At 42.5% G+C, this 19,671-nt stretch overlaps 2 protein-coding genes across 2 annotated transcripts; one reads left to right on the forward strand and one right to left on the reverse strand.

Moving 5' to 3' along the window:
- Positions 1–1,236: 1,236 nt before the first annotated feature.
- zbtb40 (zinc finger and BTB domain containing 40) lies at positions 1,237–10,720 on the reverse strand. The gene is made up of 13 exons (XM_084440955.1): positions 10,206–10,720; positions 7,235–7,391; positions 6,453–6,937; positions 6,110–6,342; positions 5,787–5,991; positions 5,222–5,632; positions 4,636–4,842; positions 3,955–4,119; positions 3,275–3,489; positions 2,926–3,085; positions 2,443–2,493; positions 2,045–2,277; positions 1,237–1,811 (listed from the first exon to the last, which is right to left on the reverse strand). Exons 1-13 carry the CDS (start codon positions 10,420–10,422, stop codon positions 1,620–1,622), a joined length of 2,931 nt encoding a protein of 976 aa, XP_084297081.1. The 5' UTR covers positions 10,423–10,720; the 3' UTR covers positions 1,237–1,619.
- An 85-nt stretch (positions 10,721–10,805) lies between these two features.
- Positions 10,806–18,086, forward strand: eno1b (enolase 1b, (alpha)). Its single transcript, XM_084440613.1, has 12 exons — positions 10,806–10,941; positions 11,692–11,786; positions 11,992–12,087; positions 13,367–13,425; positions 14,270–14,339; positions 14,501–14,634; positions 15,558–15,780; positions 15,927–16,124; positions 16,313–16,514; positions 16,731–16,839; positions 16,919–16,977; positions 17,713–18,086. Exons 2-12 carry the CDS (start codon positions 11,702–11,704, stop codon positions 17,780–17,782), a joined length of 1,305 nt encoding a protein of 434 aa, XP_084296739.1. The 5' UTR covers positions 10,806–10,941; positions 11,692–11,701; the 3' UTR covers positions 17,783–18,086.
- The last annotated feature ends 1,585 nt before the right edge of the window (positions 18,087–19,671 follow it).

The following is a 19,671-nucleotide window of genomic DNA, read 5'->3' on the forward strand; positions in this document are numbered from 1 at the left end:
TCATAATGAAAACAACAGACTCCACTTTTTTTCAGAAAATTATCAGTTCTGCTTGTTGCATTGCATCACAGCTGGCTCTTATGTATTACTCTATGTATGTTTCGCCCTTAATATCATCCCATATCAATTCAATATCGAACCTCAAGTTCTGAGGACAGACAGAAGGAGACAGTGTGCTGACTGCTGCAATTAATACCAGCCTTTCAAAAGCGGTATTTGCACCTCTCTAACCGTGTGTGGCATTTAGCTCATGGTCTTTGTGGATCAGACGCAAGGCTTATTTGGGGCAATTGTGCAGGGAATTACCTAATTTGCATACATTAAAATGAGACTGGTACAGCTGTGAAGCTATTTGCTCATTGGTGCAGTTCGCAATATCATGGATTGGATGCTATTTTTTTTGTGTCATTTCCACAGGTTTTGCCGCTGCAAAAGCCATGCAATCCTTTTGTGGATTTGGCCCTAAATCCTTTAAAAAACCATGGCATTTTTATGATTGACAGGTTTTATTTATCTTAATTATTGATGTCTGTGTCAGGGATTTGGGAGGCCCTGGCATCTGACAGATTACCTTTTTAGGTGCAAAGAAATAATCATGCTGCTGATGTGATGAAACTCTATAAGTTTGTCATTTAATACACTAATACAGCTTTCCTTGATACGTGTGTGTGGCTATACTTGACCTGCAATTATATGTATAATACAATGTTTATGTTCAAATGTTTATATCCTTACTGTTGTTGAATGAGCATCTCATAAATTAAACGCTACTACTCAGGACTGTGACCTATGAACTCCTGTGTGTTTATTGAATGAGCTGAGTATTTGTGACTGGTGATTGGCTAGTCCTAGTCATGGTGTACCGTGGGTGGCGGTGACCCTGCTGTGGTATATTTAGAGTTATTTGTAAATTTGTAATTTAAGTATTGGAGTTTATCTGTATTGAGCATTATATTAATCGCTATAATCTTGGAGCAGGCAGCAACATTTCACTGTAACTGTATTTGTCACATGTAATGTATGTGTAAAGAAATCTTGAATCTTGTGTCAAAGACTTAGTGCTAAGTTTGGATACAATGATACATAAAAAATAAGGTGAGGCTATCATCATACAGTGAAATTTTGAGTTTGCTAAAGTAATCTGAGAATACCTACAGCATACCAATTATTTGCTCTCTGACTGCACCTAGTGAATTCTGTATCTCAATTTAGTTTGCAGTATCAAAACTCATAAAGCACATGTTGCACAATGAAAAGATCATTGTGGTTTATTGTTGACACCCATTCACAGAACTCCTTAGCTTCAGAAATACTTGATACTAGAAGTACAATGATGGCTGAAATGATACCGGTAGATGTTAACCTCTCTGGTGCTTAATTTTCTTACATTTTGCATGTGACAATACTGTATGTGCTTAAAGCACAATTTGTGGATTTGTTTGCATTCTCTTCCTTTGACTTGATCATTTGTAAAAAAAAAAAATATATTAATAATATTAATATTTATAATAATAAGCTGTGTAGAGGTACACAATCCACTGGCGTTACTTCAGAGATAAATAAAGACAGCAGAGAGGTAGGAGAGCTTCAGGCAAAGGTTAGGGGTCATAGTTCAGGAGTCATTGACCATCCCTGCAGATAAAGGTAACTGTTCCGTTGAGTAGGTCCTCCATATTGACCGCCACGACCTCCGAGGAGGATTGACCTTCATCCCCGTCTCCCAGGGTGACGTACACCTGCTGCTGAGACCCGCCCAGCTGTGATTGGTCCAAGGAGATCACTTGCTCTTCCCGGTTGTCCTGGTCCTCTGTCTGGTGACAAGACATTAAAACAACAGAACTTAGACAAATCACTTTCAGTTAGCTTCAACTACTGGATCAGAATTTTTATCCAAGAGCCCCCTTACAATGCATCCCTTCTTGAAAAAAAATCACTTGCATGGTTAGAGCAACGCAGTGGCAAGCAAGAATGTTAACGTAGCTCAAGGCAAGGACACATTTTTTGGAGCATTTAAAAAGGTCTGTGATCTATTTATAAGCCTTGCCGTCTGGGATGTGGAGGCCCCCTCCCCTCCCTCCTCCCCCTGCTCTAGCACCCCTATGTGGCAGGAGAGGAGGTGCTCCTGGAGCTCCAGCTGGGAGGTGCAGACCAGGGGGCAGAGAGAGCAGCCGAATGCTTCCCTCTCCTGGATGACGTGTTCGCTGGTGATGTGCTCCTGCATCTCCTCCTCGCTGGGGAACAGAGCAGGGCAGTACAGGCATCTCACCGTCCTGGAGTCTGGAGATATAGATGAGGGTTGAGAGGAACACACACAGGGATATAGGTGCACACACAATCACAAAGACACATAGGAAAACATGCTGTACATACACGGATGATCCATGATGATTACTGTATGAGAGTACAGTGTGTGTGATCTTAGTATGGCAGGACTGCTCTTACCCGGAGGCAGGTCTGTATTCCCAATCACCTGGTCATCCACATCAATGATGCCTGTTGGAATGAAAAAGAAGAAAATCCAAAATGTAAAAAAAGAACCCAGCAGGCCAACATCAAGCCTTAAATAATAAGTATCTGAAGTCTTGTTTATACTTCTCACTCAATCAATGGAACAGATTAGAGTTACATTGGGCTGAATTGATTGCTCTAGTTAATATAGTTACATCTACACAAGCATGCAGGGGGATAAATTAACACACTAAATTAGACTAACACAAATTAGACTCTTGTCAGACTTTATATTCGAACTAATGAGATCTGAAAACAGAAAACTTGAAGCCTGGACCTTTCTGGGTTGGAATAAATTGAGAGGTGTTAGTAGACACCTATATATGAACACATTGGTGAAGAAAGCTATTACGCATTTTTTCCACAGATGGTTATAACATTTTCTAAAAAGCCCTAACTAAACGGGGCGATCCTCACCTGGGTGTTCGGCCCTCTGGTGCTTGGCCAGGCTGCTGGTGCTGGGGAAGAATCGGAGGCAGGCGCTGCACTGGACCAGGGTCTTGAGCTGCTTGTGGCTCTGACTCGCAAACACTTCTGGGTGGGTCGTCCGGTTGTGGTACCACAGACCTGACAGTTGCTGTGATGAGCAAGTGAGTGGAGAGGTGAGAGTGTGAGTGTGTGTGTCTCCTTAACACAAACATCTCTCGTAGTCACTTCATCAAGAGCCACAGAAGAGGTTTAAGAGTATACGTGTAACCCCATGTCCAATATCACAATTATATTCACATTAGATTAGTTTCTCCCATACATAAAATGTTATTATAACCTGGTAGGACTTATTGCAGAGTTTGCAGCTGAAGGGCTTTCTGCCTGTGTGGCTGGCCTTGTGTTTGTCCAGCAGGGCGGCGCTACTGAAGGTCTTCTGACACAGGGGGCACTGGTGGAACTCTTTGGGGTGGCACTCCTGTATGTGCTTCCTGTGGTCCTCCAGCGAGGAGAAACTTAGACGACACTTGTGACAGTCATGGGGCTCTGTGATGTCTGAGATGAAGGGAGCAAGAGGGGGGAGAATGAGAGAGATTTACTAAAGATATAGAAAGAGAAAATCAATCAATCAAAGCTTTATTTGTATAGCGCATTTCATACCCAGAGGCAACACAATGCGCTTTACAGAGAACAAGGGAGGTGGGCATACGACCCACCCCTACATATTCCAGAGGGAAGCAAAAAAACAGTAATCACCCGGGGGCCAGAAAATGAGAGTGAGAAGGAAAGGAGCGGGCTTTGAAGATATTGCCATCCATTAAGAAATAAACCACAAGCTAGCAATTGATCCGATTTCAATTGATATGGAATTGGACCACGATGATGTTTTTGGAACATGGTCCAGGTCCTCGGTGTGTAATGTCACGTGTAGTACTCACTGTGAAAGGTCTGGAGGTGGACAGACAGGTGTAGTACTCACTGTGAAAGGTCTGGAGGTGGACAGACAGGTGTAGTACTCACTGTGAAAGGTCTGGAGGTGGACAGACAGCCCGTTGGCCTGACTGAAGCCTTTCCCACACTCACGGCACACGTAGGGTTTGTCCCCCGTGTGTGTTCGGACGTGACGGGTCAGCTCGATGGACTGGGCAAAGACAACCTCGCAGTACTGACACGAATACATCTTACCTAGGAAGACACACACACACACACACACACACAGTATGTATACATTTGACACACATTAAAGTCGCACTGAAACGGATGTTTGAGATCATCTAACTTCCGTAGTTTGACGTATTTCCGACGCAAACAAGCTATGAGGGTGGGACATATGTTTAGAGGAATTTGATTGGAACATTGACAAGTGGACGGGTTTTAAGAACTTTAGACAGATTCGATAGAAGGATAGCGTTGATTGACGGGTGGATGTCGTGAGATTATTGGCCTAAAATCTAAGGTACTGTTGTCGTCATTGAACGTGACCTACCGTTTTCCAGGAAGTAAGACTTTATATACTTTGATATAAAAAATTGTCATACAACGTTGAATAGGTGAACACTATGACTAATTATGTGAACCAAAATGGGACAGAATGCTTTTTTCATTTCAGTGCGACTTTAAGGGGAAGTGGGTTTTGAGGAGACATCCTCAGTGTGTGTGTGCGTGTGTGTGTGTAAAACGCTTGTTTACGTCTTCACCTACCCTCAGAGTGTTTCTTCTTGGTGTGGTAAGCTAGCGCCGCAGCCACACTGAAGCTCATAGCACAGTGTTTGCAATGGTAGGGTTTTTCCCCTGTATGCAGACGCATGTGGTTTTTCAGAGAGGAATTGGCTGCAAACTTGGCCCCACACTCCTCACACGCAAACGGCTTCTCTTCAAAGTGCTCTGTACGCTTGTGGTACAGCATTCCTGAATATGATAGAATACAATGCAATATAGAATTTAAAAAGTATCATAAAGCATACCTAAAATTCTTATCAGTAAAGAAATTGTCCAATAACATGATGACCTGCTCAGTTGTTGGAGTTCATAGTTTATAACGGTACCGGGTAGAGCTCCACCGACTTGGGTTCGTAATACTATTTGAAATCATTTAAGAAATGGATAAGTAATGGGCTAGTCCCAAAAATGCAAAGCGTGCACACCTGACACTTCAGGCAGCAAATACTCAAATCATTCAAAAGTGATTTTAAATACTTTTGACCTAGCCATGGGGCGCTAATAATACAAATTCCCCAAAACTAGTAAACTGGCACAGGACCAGAACCAGCTCCTTGCCATCTCTCACCTGAGGGGTGGGCAAAGGTTCGACCACACAGGTCACACGCCACCTTCCTCTTGACGCGAGCAGTCTCGAGGTGAATCTGGGTACGGTGGCGATGCAGTGCCCGCAACGTGGGCAGCACCTCTGGGCACTGAGGGCACTGCTGCTTGACCTCCTGGTTCAGAGAGCAGCTCTTGTCGTGCGCCACCAGACGACACCTGTAGGCAAACGCTTTAGAGCACCAGCGACAGGAGTAAGGCTGGGAGGAAGGGGTTTGCTTCGCTCTGGCCCGGGTTTTTCTGTCTCCTTCTTCTACTGCTTCCTCTTTGTTTTCCTGCCCTTCTTCTTTCTCATTGCCCTCCTCTTCATCGTTGATTTTGTCATCTGCGTTACCGGAAGACTGGGGTTGGTCCTCGTGCTCCTCAGCATCTAAGCCTGGAGGTCATGGCAAGATAGACTGATTGACAAGACTTTCAATATGTTGAAAAGACAGATACAAGAAGCAGATGGAAGACTGATGGATGAATGGATCACACATACAAACACAGACAATCCCATTGGCCACAACATGCACCTACTGTAGGGTTACCTCCAGTGTCCATGGCGCCCCCCTCCTCGGTCTCTATCTCCTCCAGCAGTCGGAGGAGGCGTGGTGAAGGAGAGCTGGCCGTCTCATGGACAACGTGGAGCAGTTTGAGCAGAACCCCCTCACTCACGATCCCCTCCCTGACTCTGTCCATTAGCCTCTGTATCGCCAGGCCTGGCTCTCCGCCTTTGCAACACTCACACACCACCTTGCAGAGACAATTGACAGAAATCGTCCTGTTATTTATCGGGTTGTGTGTGTGTGTGTGTGTGTGTGTGTGTGTGTGTGTGTGTGTGTGTGTGTGTTTGTGTGTGTGTGTACTGTACCTTTCTCTCCTGTTCCGCCAAACTGGTGTTTGCTGCCTGGGCCAGCAGCTCTGTGATGCAGGGGACCTCAGTGAGCAGCTCTGTCAGCTCAGAGGAATGATCCAGAAGGAGGCTGGATCCATTCCCATCTTCAGCAGACACACTGGGCTCTATGCCCTCTTCTACAGGCACAGTGGAGCTGGTCTTCTCAGCTGGAGATACACTAGTTTGGGACTTTGCTCCTCCAGACTCATCTAGCCATGACAAAGTAGAAAAGACAGTGTAAAAGGTGAACAGTATCTTGTTTTTTTCATTTGTAGTATAAATGAAGGTGAATGGAATTGATCCCCTGATTGAAACCCACCTGTGCATTCTAGGAGCTGTAGATGAGCTCGTTTACAGGGCAAACCATCATCATCTTCTTTCTCCATCATCTCATCCTGTGGGTCCTCCTTGTCCACTCCACCCTCTGAGCCCCCACCTTCATCCACCTTCTCCATCTCTCTCTCCACATGAACTCCAGTTCTGACATCATCCTTCCCCAGGCTAGAAGCCACTTTCTCGGGGGAGGTCGTCAGCTCAGCCCCCTGACTCTGGAGCTTGATCTGTGTTTGGGTGGTGATGGAGGTAGTGGTGGTGGACTGCTTCATCAGGCTGGTGAGGATGTTCTTACAGCCCACGGCCACATCGAACATCTGCAGGCTGTCCGCTGCTGCAATGATGCGGGTGAAGTTGTGTTTCCCCGGGGGCAGCTTCCCAGTGTACACCATGTCCAGCAGGCAGGAGAACTCCTGGGTTGAGACCACGGCTGTGTCGATGGAGATGCTGTCGGATCCCTCCAGGAGAGACCTGGGAGAGGCAGGGGTTAGGGTTCTAGTTGGTTAGTATAGGTGGTGTTGTACTACTGGGCATGTGTAAGAGTGCATTAGCTGCGCTAGGCATAATGTTATATTAGTGTAATAATTAGGAATAATTATATTACTGTAATAAGTTATGTCGATTTTATCTCTGTAATGCCTAGGGTTGTAGGTACTAAACTTCATTCGGAGCAAGGTGAGGTCAAATTCTAATGCCCCATTCAACTGAAATGAATCGAAAGGTGAATTGATCCCATCCAAAACAACAACAACAACAAAACTCAAACACCTGAAGAGTAGACTGGAGGCGGCCAGAACCAGTTTGTGGGCTTGGTGGGGACTGTCCCCCACCAGGATGGTGCAGTCACAGAACTGTCCCTCCTTCCTCAGGGCACGGAGCTGCTGCATCAGCTGTCTGCTGTAGTTGGGTAGCTCCATGTCTATGTCTGTAAAGGAATTTGAGGGGAAATGAGACAAGCATTGAGCTGCATTGTATGGTAAATGGACTTATGCCCTGACACCCATTCACACACAAATGGCAACCAGCTGTCATTGCTCCCAATGAGCACTAGCCTGCTCATTGGGAGCAATTTGGGATTCAGTGTCTTGCCCAAGAACACCTTTGACATTGTATGCGTTTTCTCTGCAGAGGTCATGTTATAAATAGACAGAAGACTGGTGTCTAGTATTATGAACACTAAGTGCCTTGTTGGGCTTTTGAAGCTTAGCCCTGAGTCACGTGAAGAGTTCAAGAATCACTAACTTTGGTAAAATGAAAATGGCAAGAACATTACAGTTCTAGTCATCTAGCTAGCTAGCTACATAGTTCTAGCTGGATAAATCTTAGCTAACGTTAGCACAGGAGCAAGTCTAGAGGACAGTGGAATAAGGTCACGAAAATGTCCATGGGTAAAAGATGAAATGTTTATTTTCAAGACAGCTTAAATGTAACAAACAGCTCCTCGCTTTCTTTACCTTGACTGTTATTCAAATGATCCGGCTCTTTATTTAAACCCCATCGATGAACAACTGTGTTTTTTACACGGCGCAATAAAGCTTCAGCGTTTTGAAAATGGCGACCGAGGGTTGCTTTTTTTGGACCAGCCTTCTGGGCATTTCCGGTTTTGCTACCAAAGGCAAGACGCTGCGTTCCTAATCGCAAAAAGGGCTGTAGTACGTCCCAATACTAGGTACTAGTACTACTAGTACTACTACTAGTACCTACTTTCTGAAACACCGAGCCTTTTAGGAACATTATATCGCAAAAAGATCCATTTACTCGAAGCCTCATTAATGCTTTGTTCGCTACTGACACCTGCTGGCAAAGATAGGGCAAGGCAAGGCAAGTTTATTTATATAGCACATTTCAGCCACAGGGCAATTCAAGGTGCTTTACATGAGACATTAAAAGCATTAAAACAAAAAGCAAGACATTAAAGACATTTAAAACAAAAGGCAGGACAAATTAAAAGCATTAAAACAAAAAGCAAGTCATTATAGACATTATAGAGCAGCCACTGCGCACCTGCTGGAGCACCGACATATTACTGATAGGCTCTAACTGATTTTGATTGACAATCATCACTGATTGTTAGTTAAGCTACACCTGTATGCCGAGCCTAATTGGCGTGTGCTGCACCAAGGGAAGGGGGAAAGTATGCCTATATGTTTCTTTTTATTTATCTGGAACTGTGCAATACAGTTTAATTGAATAGAGGGACAATGAGGTCCTAGCTGTATTTGAGAACAAACCATCTTCCCTTAATATGAGTCTTAGAATAATGTTCATCTGCCTGGATCTATGATAAAGGTGTGTTAAAAGCTCGACAGTGGCTATAATTTACCAAAGGAATTGGCCAGCCACAACACTAAACAGTGAGGATGGTTGTGATTTTATTGTATGATATAGGCTACTAAGAACCCATAGTAGGCCTAGTAATTATCATTAGGCTATGTTTGTTGTTGTAACTATTTCTGACTAAAGTAGATGATAATGATGTTATAATGTGGGTCTATTGGAGAAAAGCCATAGGTCCCTTTTAATCTGTCTCACCCCCCCTCCTTCACCCTTAAAGGAGTAGTAAAGGGAAAAATCATGTTTAGCCCTGTTTTAAAGGAGTAGTAAAGGGAAAATGCATGTTTATCCCTGTTTTATGGTTACTTATGATCATATACAATGGTTCAGATCAAAACGTTGACAAAACTAGCACTTTTGAGAAAGTCTGATAATTGCTCTACCACCGTTTTGGTCATACAATGGATGTGGGTGGGCACCTTGAAAAATCATTCAAAAAACATGTTAAACTCTCAATTTCAAAGACAAGAAACTCACCGAGGTGTTAGTTGGCGTTCTGACATAAAATTCGCCATAAAGTAAGATTCTAGTTCATCTGGAAAGGGCTTTTTAATTATTTAGCATAGAACTATTGCGTCACAGCACATACGTGTGTAAACCTCCGCAAACTAGGTAGCCTCGCAACATAAACAATAACAATATTTAAGTAACCTTAAAACCTTAACCTTAAAACAGGGCTAAACATGATTTTTCCCTTTACTACTCCTTTAATCCACCCCTTTTGTTTTTGGTTATGCATCCTCAATACGGGGGTAAGGAATCAGTGAGTGATGATAATTGTTTTGTCTTTGTAAGAATGGCATTTGATTTATAGCCTGTATCTGAATGAATAGGATCGATACATTATTGTATAATACCAATAATATTAGATTATCAATTAAAAATCAATTTCACCCTGGTCTGACTCAGCGGACGTAGGCGACAGAAGATCCTCCTCCTCTCTGGCCCAATCAGATTCAATTGAGACTCCTCCTGCTATCTGCGTGTTACCGTTTTCAAAGTCCCCTTCAACCCATGCCTTCACTAGGTGAAACAACAACCTTTGAACTAGTGGTTATTTACACGAGAGAGAGAGAGAGAGAGAGAGAGAGAGAGCGAGAGCATATCACGTCCTACATCGACTTCAGTTCAATGCCAGTTTCCCATTATAAATCACAATCAACCCTAAACTTGGCGCATGTGAGCATGCGTCTTGGTCAAACCCTAATTAACGCCCACAATTGTTTATAAATGGTCAATGAACCGCACCATTCTCCATTCCTAAATAATGACTGCATGATGACAATGACGATGATTTTAGTGTGAAATACGGACACGTTGGCGTATTCGTGAACATATTCACATGCCCTATTTTCGGTTTTTATTTATCATTTAGCAAAGAACTATTTTCACTTGCAGTACATACGTTTGTAAACTTCCGCTTGAACTTTGGGAGGTCTTGACTGAGTTTGGAGGCTACCGTAGAAAAAGAAGAGCCGCTTCCGGGTCACCACCACCACCACCACCACCACCACCACCACCACCACCACCACCACCACCACCACCACCACCACAACAACTTCCGGAGTGTGCCGAAGCCCTTGAGCAAGACACTGAAATACCAAATCGCTCACGTGTGGCATGGTGGCGCAGTACCTTGTACTGTCACCTCACAGCAAGAAGGTCTCCTGGAGTTTGCATGTTCTCCCCGTGTTTGCAAGGGTTTCCTTCCCTAAGAACCCAACAGAGGTCCCTGACCAAGACCTGGACTGAGCACTTGGACTTGGTCTCCGGGTGCCAGGAATGATGGCTACCCACTGTTCCTGGCTGCTCCTGGAGGACGGCTTGGGATGGATTAAATGCAGGGAACAATTTCCACTATGTGTGATAACCCTATAATAAACCCTATAATAGAGGCACTTTTCACATTCTTGGGTGTCACGGGGCTCTTGAAAAGGATAGGATCTAAGATATGACATGATATCACACACTCTTGTACAGTAGGTGGCGGTATGCACTTCTAAGCTGGTTGCGATCCGCCATAAACCCCAAAGAAGAAGAAGGCTAGGGTGGTTCAAACTTCACAGTGTTGCACAGCTTTCCAGACAACAGGCGCTGGATCTGCCCTTCCTCTCACCTTCACTGTTCTCCTAGCTTTCAAGGTAAGTGACAGGATTCACCTGAGACATTTTTTTTAGATGTATCATAACATTGCTTCATGAAGGCGCGTCTAGGAGTTGACCTCGAGTTTTATGGTGTTTTATTGATCTTCAACTAAGTTAGTTACTTATGTCTGCTCTGTCTGACGTACGTGCACTTAACGTCATCGGTGCACTGATTAGGGGAAAGGGTCACTGAGCGAAAGCCAGTATACAAAATGAAACGGAATCAGAGAAATGTTGACCTGCACTGTATGTGCCATGTCATGTTTATTAACCTGATCAGAACAGCTGACGGGTCATAATCCAATTAGTTGCTAGCTAAACGAAGCTTGTAGGTCAGAGTCACGTTGGACTAAGTTAACTTAAGCCGCTGGGAAGCTAGTGTTAATCAAAATCAATTATTTAACCACAGTCAAAGCAACTCAGATGGGTAACGACGTTAATCACTCCTCAGATCCAACTTAAAGTTAGAGATAGCTATCTGTCCTTGAACATTAATTGGTTGTATTGAGGCTGATGTTGTCTCTTGGTTGTATTGAGGCTGATGTTGTCTCATGTAAAGCACCTTGAATTGCCCTGTGGCTGAAATGTGCTATATAAATAAACTTGCCTTGCCTTGCCTTGATTTGGTATTGACTCAAATAAATTATGATGTCGACTGAGTAGCCTACTCTACACAATCAGGTTTTCTTGTTGAAAGCACAGACTATCTGGTACAGTATAGGGTTGACAGGACTCTCTATTCCCCAGATCCTACACCATGTCCATCCTCAGGATCCATGCCAGGGAGATCTTTGATTCCCGTGGAAACCCCACCGTCGAGGTTGATCTCTACACTGACAAAGGTATGTGCTATTGGCATAACATTGTACGCAGGAAATGTAGGCTACACAGAAAAACACATGTTCATCCATATTCTCCATATACCATATCAGGCAGGGTAATGTTTTCCCATACAAATAGCGAATTAGTTGTAGGCGAGTTATTTCCAATTGATAATTTTCACTGTATTAATTGAATTCTTGTATCACTCATATCTCTGTCTCTCAGGGCTGTTCAGAGCAGCTGTACCCAGCGGTGCCTCTACCGGCATCTATGAGGCCCTGGAGCTGAGGGACAATGACAAGTCACGCTATCTTGGGAAAGGTTTGTATATCCCTCCTGGTTTAGTAATAAAGAGTAGGTCTGGGATATAAAATGTAATGCTCAAGTGCATCTCAGAAAATTAGAATATTGTGAAAAAGTCCATTATTTTCTTTCTAATTTAATTCAAACAGTGAAACTTTCATGTATTCTAGATCCATTACACAAACACATACATTTATACACTCAATACTTGGGGGCTCCTTTTGCACAAATTACTGCATTAACGTGGAGCGTGGCATGGAGGCAATCAGCCTTGAAATATTTCACTACATGTGTAATGATTCTATAATATATGAAAGTTTTTTTTATTAAATCACAGAAAATAATGCACTTTCCACAATATTCACATTTTCTGAGATGCACCTGTATAGTAGGATTTTGTTTGTGTATTGTGAACTCGTCAACCCTGAAAATGAGGGAAACCTCAGTGCTTTTACGAGTCAAAATAAAGGTTTGAAATGAAATTAAATGAGTATACGTGTTAACCTGACGCACCAGATGATTTGCTTTGCATAACAATCTGGGAACTCTCCGTTGGAAACTGTTTTGAAAAGGGCAGGTGACTGGATGAATTATCTATCACACGCTAACTTTAACTGCTCCTCCCGTCATCACAATCTAAACCTGTTCAGTATAGCTTTTTGTATTTCAAATTCCTCAGAACCAACACTGATTGACAAGATCGTTTTCTGATCTCGCACAAACGGATCTCTATAGAGAGTACCCAGACTGATTTGCGAGAGAAACAGAATGTGAGGATCTCACGAGGCTACGTGTAGGAACGTGTAGTTCAGACCTCTCAATCTGATTGATAATGGGGGTCTCTGGGTTCACTGTTCAATGTGAAAACTTTGGGAGGCTAGCTGCTATCTTTACTCTCTCTTCCCTTCCTTATTGTCTTTTTCTTGCTATCTCCCTATCCCCTGTCAGGTTTCAAAAAGGCTTTGTAAGCTAGTAAGGTTTTGTCACCTTCAGGTAATAATGTATACTGTACATACTGTAACAATGGAATGCTTTTTATGGTCTGCCAGGTATGTTGTGCCGGTTGAGTAAGGAATGAGCTAAATTAGTGCAGCATGTGGATTGCAACAACCCTTGAATTTAAACTAGGAATTTTAACACAACATTGAATACTTACAGCATGAATGTTCATAAATGAAATCTTGGTTTATGTTTATACAGACTTGAGTTGGAATTTGCATGATTCAATATGTATTTCACTTTATGCCCTGTAAGTGTCTCTTAATTTCTTGCCCAGTAATGTTTTTTGTCCTCGCAGGTGTCTCAAAAGCAGTGGAGCACATAAATTCAATTATTGCACCTGCACTCGTTGGTCAGGTAAAGTTGTATTATTTTTGTATCTCAGGAATGCCTTGAGGGAATTTCTTCAAATTTGGCCAAAACGTCCATTAGGACTCAAGGACGAACTGATAAGATTTTGGTGGTCAAAGGTGCAGATCACTGTGACTTCACGTCCGTCCCAAGGTCATTGTGACCTCACGTCTATCCCATTCTGGTGAACGTGATATCTCAGGAATGGCTTGAGGGAATTTCTTCAGATTTGGCCTAAAAGTCCACTTGGACTCGAGGATAAACTGATTCGATTTTGGTGGTCAAGGTCACTGTGACCTCACGCCCGTCCCAAGGTCACTGTGACTTCACGTCCGTCCCAAGGTCACTGTGACCTCATGTCTGTCTGATTCTCTGGAACGTGATATCTCAGGAATGCCTTGAGGGAATTTCTTCAAATTTGTCCTTAACGTCCACTTGGACTTGAAGACGAGCTGATTAGATTTTGGTGGTCTTGGCCATAAATCAAGAATTCCTACGTTTATTATGATAACATTTCATACAAATGTCTAATAAGATAAAATAATGAAGAGATTGTATATCCAAAGTTTAAAGGTCAACTTCAATTTGACATGAGCATAATGTTTTGCTTACCATTACAGCTGAGAAAATCATCTAATCACATTAATTATACATGTTCTATAAAGACTTTCTGGACAGACATGGATGTAAACTGCAACTTGACTTGTTGGCAGAGGCATACAACCCCAAGGCTGTATTTCTAGTTTACATGTTGGTGTGTTATTTCTAGTTTCTCATTTAGAATATGTGACAGTGGCTTCAGATGTAATCTGTTCCCTCCCACCTCCCCTTACCATCTTCTCCATCTCAGAATGTTTCTGTGGTCGACCAAGTGAAAATCGACCAGATGATGCTGGATATGGATGGCACTGAGAACAAGTGTAAGTCATGTTTCATATTACAACAGCCAGTTTTGTTTGATGTGGTTATCAGGATCATTACATTTATTCCTTATTACATGCACAGGTACAGAACAATTTGGAAGTGTTACGGTCCTATGTACTTCAATTTTGTCTTTTATTAACTTGTTAACCCCCATCAGCCAAGTTGGGAGCGAATGCTATTCTGGGTGTGTCCCTGGCTGTGTGCAAGGCTGGTGCAGCAGAGAAAGGAGTCTCCCTGTATCGCCATATTGCTGACCTTGCTGGGAACCCAGAGGTTATCTTGCCTGTGCCGGTAAGGCCTTAAATTCAGTCATGGTTGATTAAGCAACATAGGCTCTAGAATTTTAAATTTGATTACTTATTTACTGTTTAGACTTGGTTTTAAAATGTGTTTTGTGAGCAGTGCTAAATACAAGTGTAAACGACCGCCAAAACACATTGTGAAACGTTTACTCAAACCACAATGCAAAAACAGCAGGTCCCCAGGCACTCAAAAACAGAAGGCGAGGAAGGTAGGAGAAAAAAGCCTTTATTCAGTCATCTTGGGCTAAAAATCTTAAAAACCAACATGTTTCGACCGCACTGGTCTAAGGCTTTTTTCTCCTACCTTCCTCGCCTTCTGGTTTTGAGTCCCTGGAGACCTGCTGTTTTTGCATTGAAGTTTCCCTCCCAAACCCCAGGAGCACCTGAGAGACTCATATGACCTTGTTCTCACCCGAGCGCCAAGTTGAATCTGCTCTAGTTTACTCAAACCACTTGCCAAGGTGGTCTGGGACGCATTTGACCACATGTCACAGGAAAACATGTCATCAATGCAGGAGAATATTTCTCCTTTTTCACCTTATCCTGCACTCTTTTGCAAGTTGCAAATGACTTCTCCTATCAATCGAAACACCTGGAATAGTCCTATTATGTACATTAGTTCTTCAAACATCTTCGGTTGATTTCATGTGCACTTAAAAAAAAATAAAAAAATGCTTGAAGTCAAACTGACTGTTGACTGACTTATTGATTTGTACATGAAACAGCTGTGTGACAGGCACGCACGCAGGAATGAGTGAGCTACTATGGTTACTATATGAACACAAGTGGTCAGCTGGACACATTTGGAGACGCATGATAGATACAGGTGTAAACGACGATGCGTCTCGCTGTCCACTTGTGATCTGATCGTCTGAAGTTACATTTCCTCTGTTGGGTTTTCTTCTGTTCCAGGCCTTCAACGTGATCAATGGAGGATCTCATGCAGGTAACAAGCTTGCAATGCAGGAGTTCATGATCCTGCCCGTGGGTGCTAGTACCTTTAAGGACGCCATGCGCATTGGAGCTGAGGTCTACCACAATCTCAAGAATGTCATCAAGAAGAAGTATGGCCAGGATGCCACCAATGTGGGTGACGAGGGTGGCTTTGCTCCGAACATCCTTGAGAACCAGGAAGGTATGAGAGAGAAACGATCAAGTCAGGCAGTTGTGAAATGCAACTGAATTACACTGTGTTAGTCCACTTCACAATACCAATTATAATGCCTATAATCTTTGAATGCACACATCCATATTCCATTCTTGAAATATGTGTTTCCCCAGCTCTGGAGCTGCTGAAAGAGGCCATTGCCAAAGCAGGATACACAGATGAGATTGTAATTGGCATGGATGTGGCAGCCTCTGAATTCTACCGTGATGGCAAATATGATTTGGATTTCAAGTCCCCTGATGACCCAAGCCGATACATCACACCAGATGAGCTGGCTGACCTTTACAAGAGCTTTGTCAAGGATTACCCAGGTGTCCCTCCTCCACTCTCTTTTTACCTGTTCCTTTACATATTAGTGGAGACGTACCCTCATTATAATTTATATACATCATTTAATTATATTTATTTATATGCCACACATTGCTTTGAACTCTTTTGAAAGTTGGCTATTGAAATAAATGACTAAGCTTTGACTTCATATGTTTTCATTGTTTCTCAGTTGTATCCATTGAGGACCCCTTTGACCAGGACGACTGGGCGGCATGGTCCAGCTTCACTGGCAGCACGGACATCCAGGTTGTTGGAGATGATCTCACAGTGACCAATCCCAAACGCATCGCTAAAGCCGTGGAGGACAAGGCCTGCAACTGTCTCCTGCTGAAGGTCAATCAGATTGGCTCCATTACCGAGTCAATTCAGGCGTAAGTTTTACTCTGTTTGTCTGTCCAGATGTCTGTCAGGTGGGTGGGGGTTGAGATTTTTGGAAGCAACCCATTGGTTCCATTGTGCCAAACTAACAATCAAGCATAGACAAGTATTCGGCACAGGTCTGGTTTTGTCATACTCAAATGTTTGAGCTTTTGTCTACTGAAAACAAAACATTGCCACGTTTCTAATCCTCAGTGAATTCCTTTCAGGTGTAAGATGGCCCAGTCCAGTGGCTGGGGAGTGATGGTTAGCCATCGTTCAGGGGAGACAGAGGACACGTTCATCGCTGATTTGGTGGTGGGCTTATGCACTGGACAGGTAAGACTGAGATCAATGAACAGAGCAGCAAGCCTGTTACTATTTCTGTATCGGTAACATCAACTTTTGGTATTTCCAGATCAAGACTGGCGCACCTTGCCGCTCTGAGCGTCTGGCGAAGTACAACCAACTTCTCAGGTGATTTTCTTCAAAAAATAAGTCAAAGTGACTGTATCATACTTAGTGGTGTATGTCTACACTGCAGTTGCACATCTTGAAATTAAGGCAGTCAGAAATCCTATCATGGTTTAAGGCAATTTTGTTTTTTGTCAAATATAGCTCTAATCAAATGCTTTTGATGTTCGTCAGATGTTGAGGTTGTCAATGTCAGAAAGGGGAAATAACACATGATTAAATATTTTTTTATTAACTTAACATCTTAACCAATAATAATTCAGCCTGGTGGGATAAAAGTTTCTAACTAACTCGGCTATGTCAGGCACAGGCCTACATAAGTGAAACTTGTCATTGAGTACCGTGTCTGGATCTTTCTCTTTACACATTCTCCAGTTCATACTCAAGACAAGTGTATCCCACAGAGTATCTACGTCAGGCTGTGCGAGTGTGTAACGTGCTCCTTTGGGCAGTACTCCAATTTAGGATTGTGCAATAAAATCGACACAGCAATACATCGCAATATTTTTGTTCCGTGATACTGTATTGATTTTACGTGTAGGCCAGTCTGGTATTCATTGTGTATTTTCATTGTCACCATCTTAAATCTTAACCATCTTTGCAATAGATTCAAGCCCGTTCAGTTGCAAATGCTCAATTGTGTAAAAAGAAAAGAAAAAAGTGTCTGAATTCTAAACCCTAACCCTCTCGCCAAAGCCTGCTTAACTCACTTTTTCAATCTCTTTCCATCACTCACAGAATTGAAGAAGAGTTAGGAGACAAGGCTCGCTTTGCCGGGAAAAACTTCAGGAACCCGCTGATAAACTAGAGCTGAGTCACACAAGCACTTAACCTTGAATAAGCATTACCAAATAAAGAGCTCATCATTGTCATTATCATCAAGCAGAAGTAATTACATGTATTGCCTTGTTAAACTTAACTACTTATGATGAAACAGACTGCTGAGAGGAAGGCACTTTAAACTGAGACTTGTTTGGCACATTTGGGGTAGTTCAGCTGATACTGTATTTGAATATATAGAAACGTATTTGTGTAACCCTTGCACTAGGTGTGAACAACAAAGGTTCTATGTAGATGCAGTTTAATAAACAAATTTGCTTAAAATTAAATAATTGCACTGTAATTTTTATTGGAGGGGTTCAAATGTCTTGTTCTTTGTGCCCCAGTGCACAAAGCAAGGTCCATAAAGGCATGGTTGTGTGCGGTTGGTGTGGAAGAACGACTGGCCCGCACAGAGCCCTGACCTCAACCCCATCGAACACCTTTGGGATGAACTACAACAGAGATTGCGAGCTAGGCCCTCTCGTCCAGCATCACTCTGACCTCACAAATTCTCTTCTGGATGAATGGGCAAAAATTCCCACAGACAGACTCAAAAATCTTGTAGAAAGTCTTCCCAGAAGAGTGGAAGCTGTTATAGCTGCAAAGGGGGAACCAACTCCATATTAATGCCTATGAATTTAGAATGGGATGTCATAAAAGTTCCTGTAGCTGTAATGTGTACTGCAGGTGTCCCAATACTTTTGTCCATATAGTGTATGTAGTGGAGCCTTTGAGGATCATTATACAGAAACCAAACATTGAACATTATATGAATAAACTTTGCTTCATCATTACAAGGATAGCCTTTATTGAACATTTATACAACAGCTAGTTCCGACCAAACAATTTGATTGAACAAGAGGCATTCCATGAGTGCTGATATTCAGTCTAACAGCTTTGGGACTTTTAACTATAGGTATCACTTCGCTAAATCCATAAATATCATAAATATTAGCTATAAATATAGCATGTACAAAATACATCCATGCCCCCCATCCTGGGGTTATTTATGCATGTATATTTACAGCATACATAATATATCCACACCAGCACCTTATCTTTTAGTTTCACATTATATAGATTATATTTCTTGTGTAATTTGTGTATTGTAATTATCTGTAACTTTGAGCACATTTCTGACATTTCTCTGTGATTGTATACTGTACATTTGCATGTGACAAACAGATCTGAATCTGAACCTGGAAAAAAAGTAACTTAGGATGTGTTTTTGTCATTGTTACAATTAGGCATATTTCTGTGCAATATCAGAAAAGACAGGAGCATCCTTCCCAATGTGTTTCCAAGATGTAAATGAAGCATACTGTAGCTTCTACACGACTTTGGATTTATTATGATACTATGGTGTGTCCTTGATCATTTCCACTAGCAAATTGACAACAAACTTTACCTTGAAATATATTGAAACATATATAGCCATATACAGTAGACCTACCAGAGAAGGTGTGTCCAAACTTTTCACTGGTACTGTATTTATATTTACTGTTGGATGTATTAATTTCAGTGTTTAATGTCAATTAAATTTGTTTTGATTTTACTTTGTCATGCTGTATATATCTACAGTATCAGTATGGAATATTTAAGATGATATGCATGTTCTTAAAATGTTTTCATTAAAGCAAATCTTTGCACACAGCTTGTAAACACACTTGTGTGTTTGTGTACAGTACAGTAGGTCCTACAGTAATTCTCCCTCCCGCATAGCTGTCATAGGGTCGCTGGGGCATTTCTTTGTGGACACTTCAGGATGATCACACATGCTCAGTTCCCCCAGGATGATCCCACATGCTCAGTTACCCCAGGATGATCACACATGCTCAGTTCCCCCCCGGAGCAGAAGTTTGAGAGCCGAGCGTG

This window comes from Borostomias antarcticus (genome assembly GCF_949987555.1).
Source record: "Borostomias antarcticus genome assembly, chromosome: 7".
NCBI lineage: Eukaryota > Metazoa > Chordata > Actinopteri > Stomiiformes > Stomiidae > Borostomias > Borostomias antarcticus.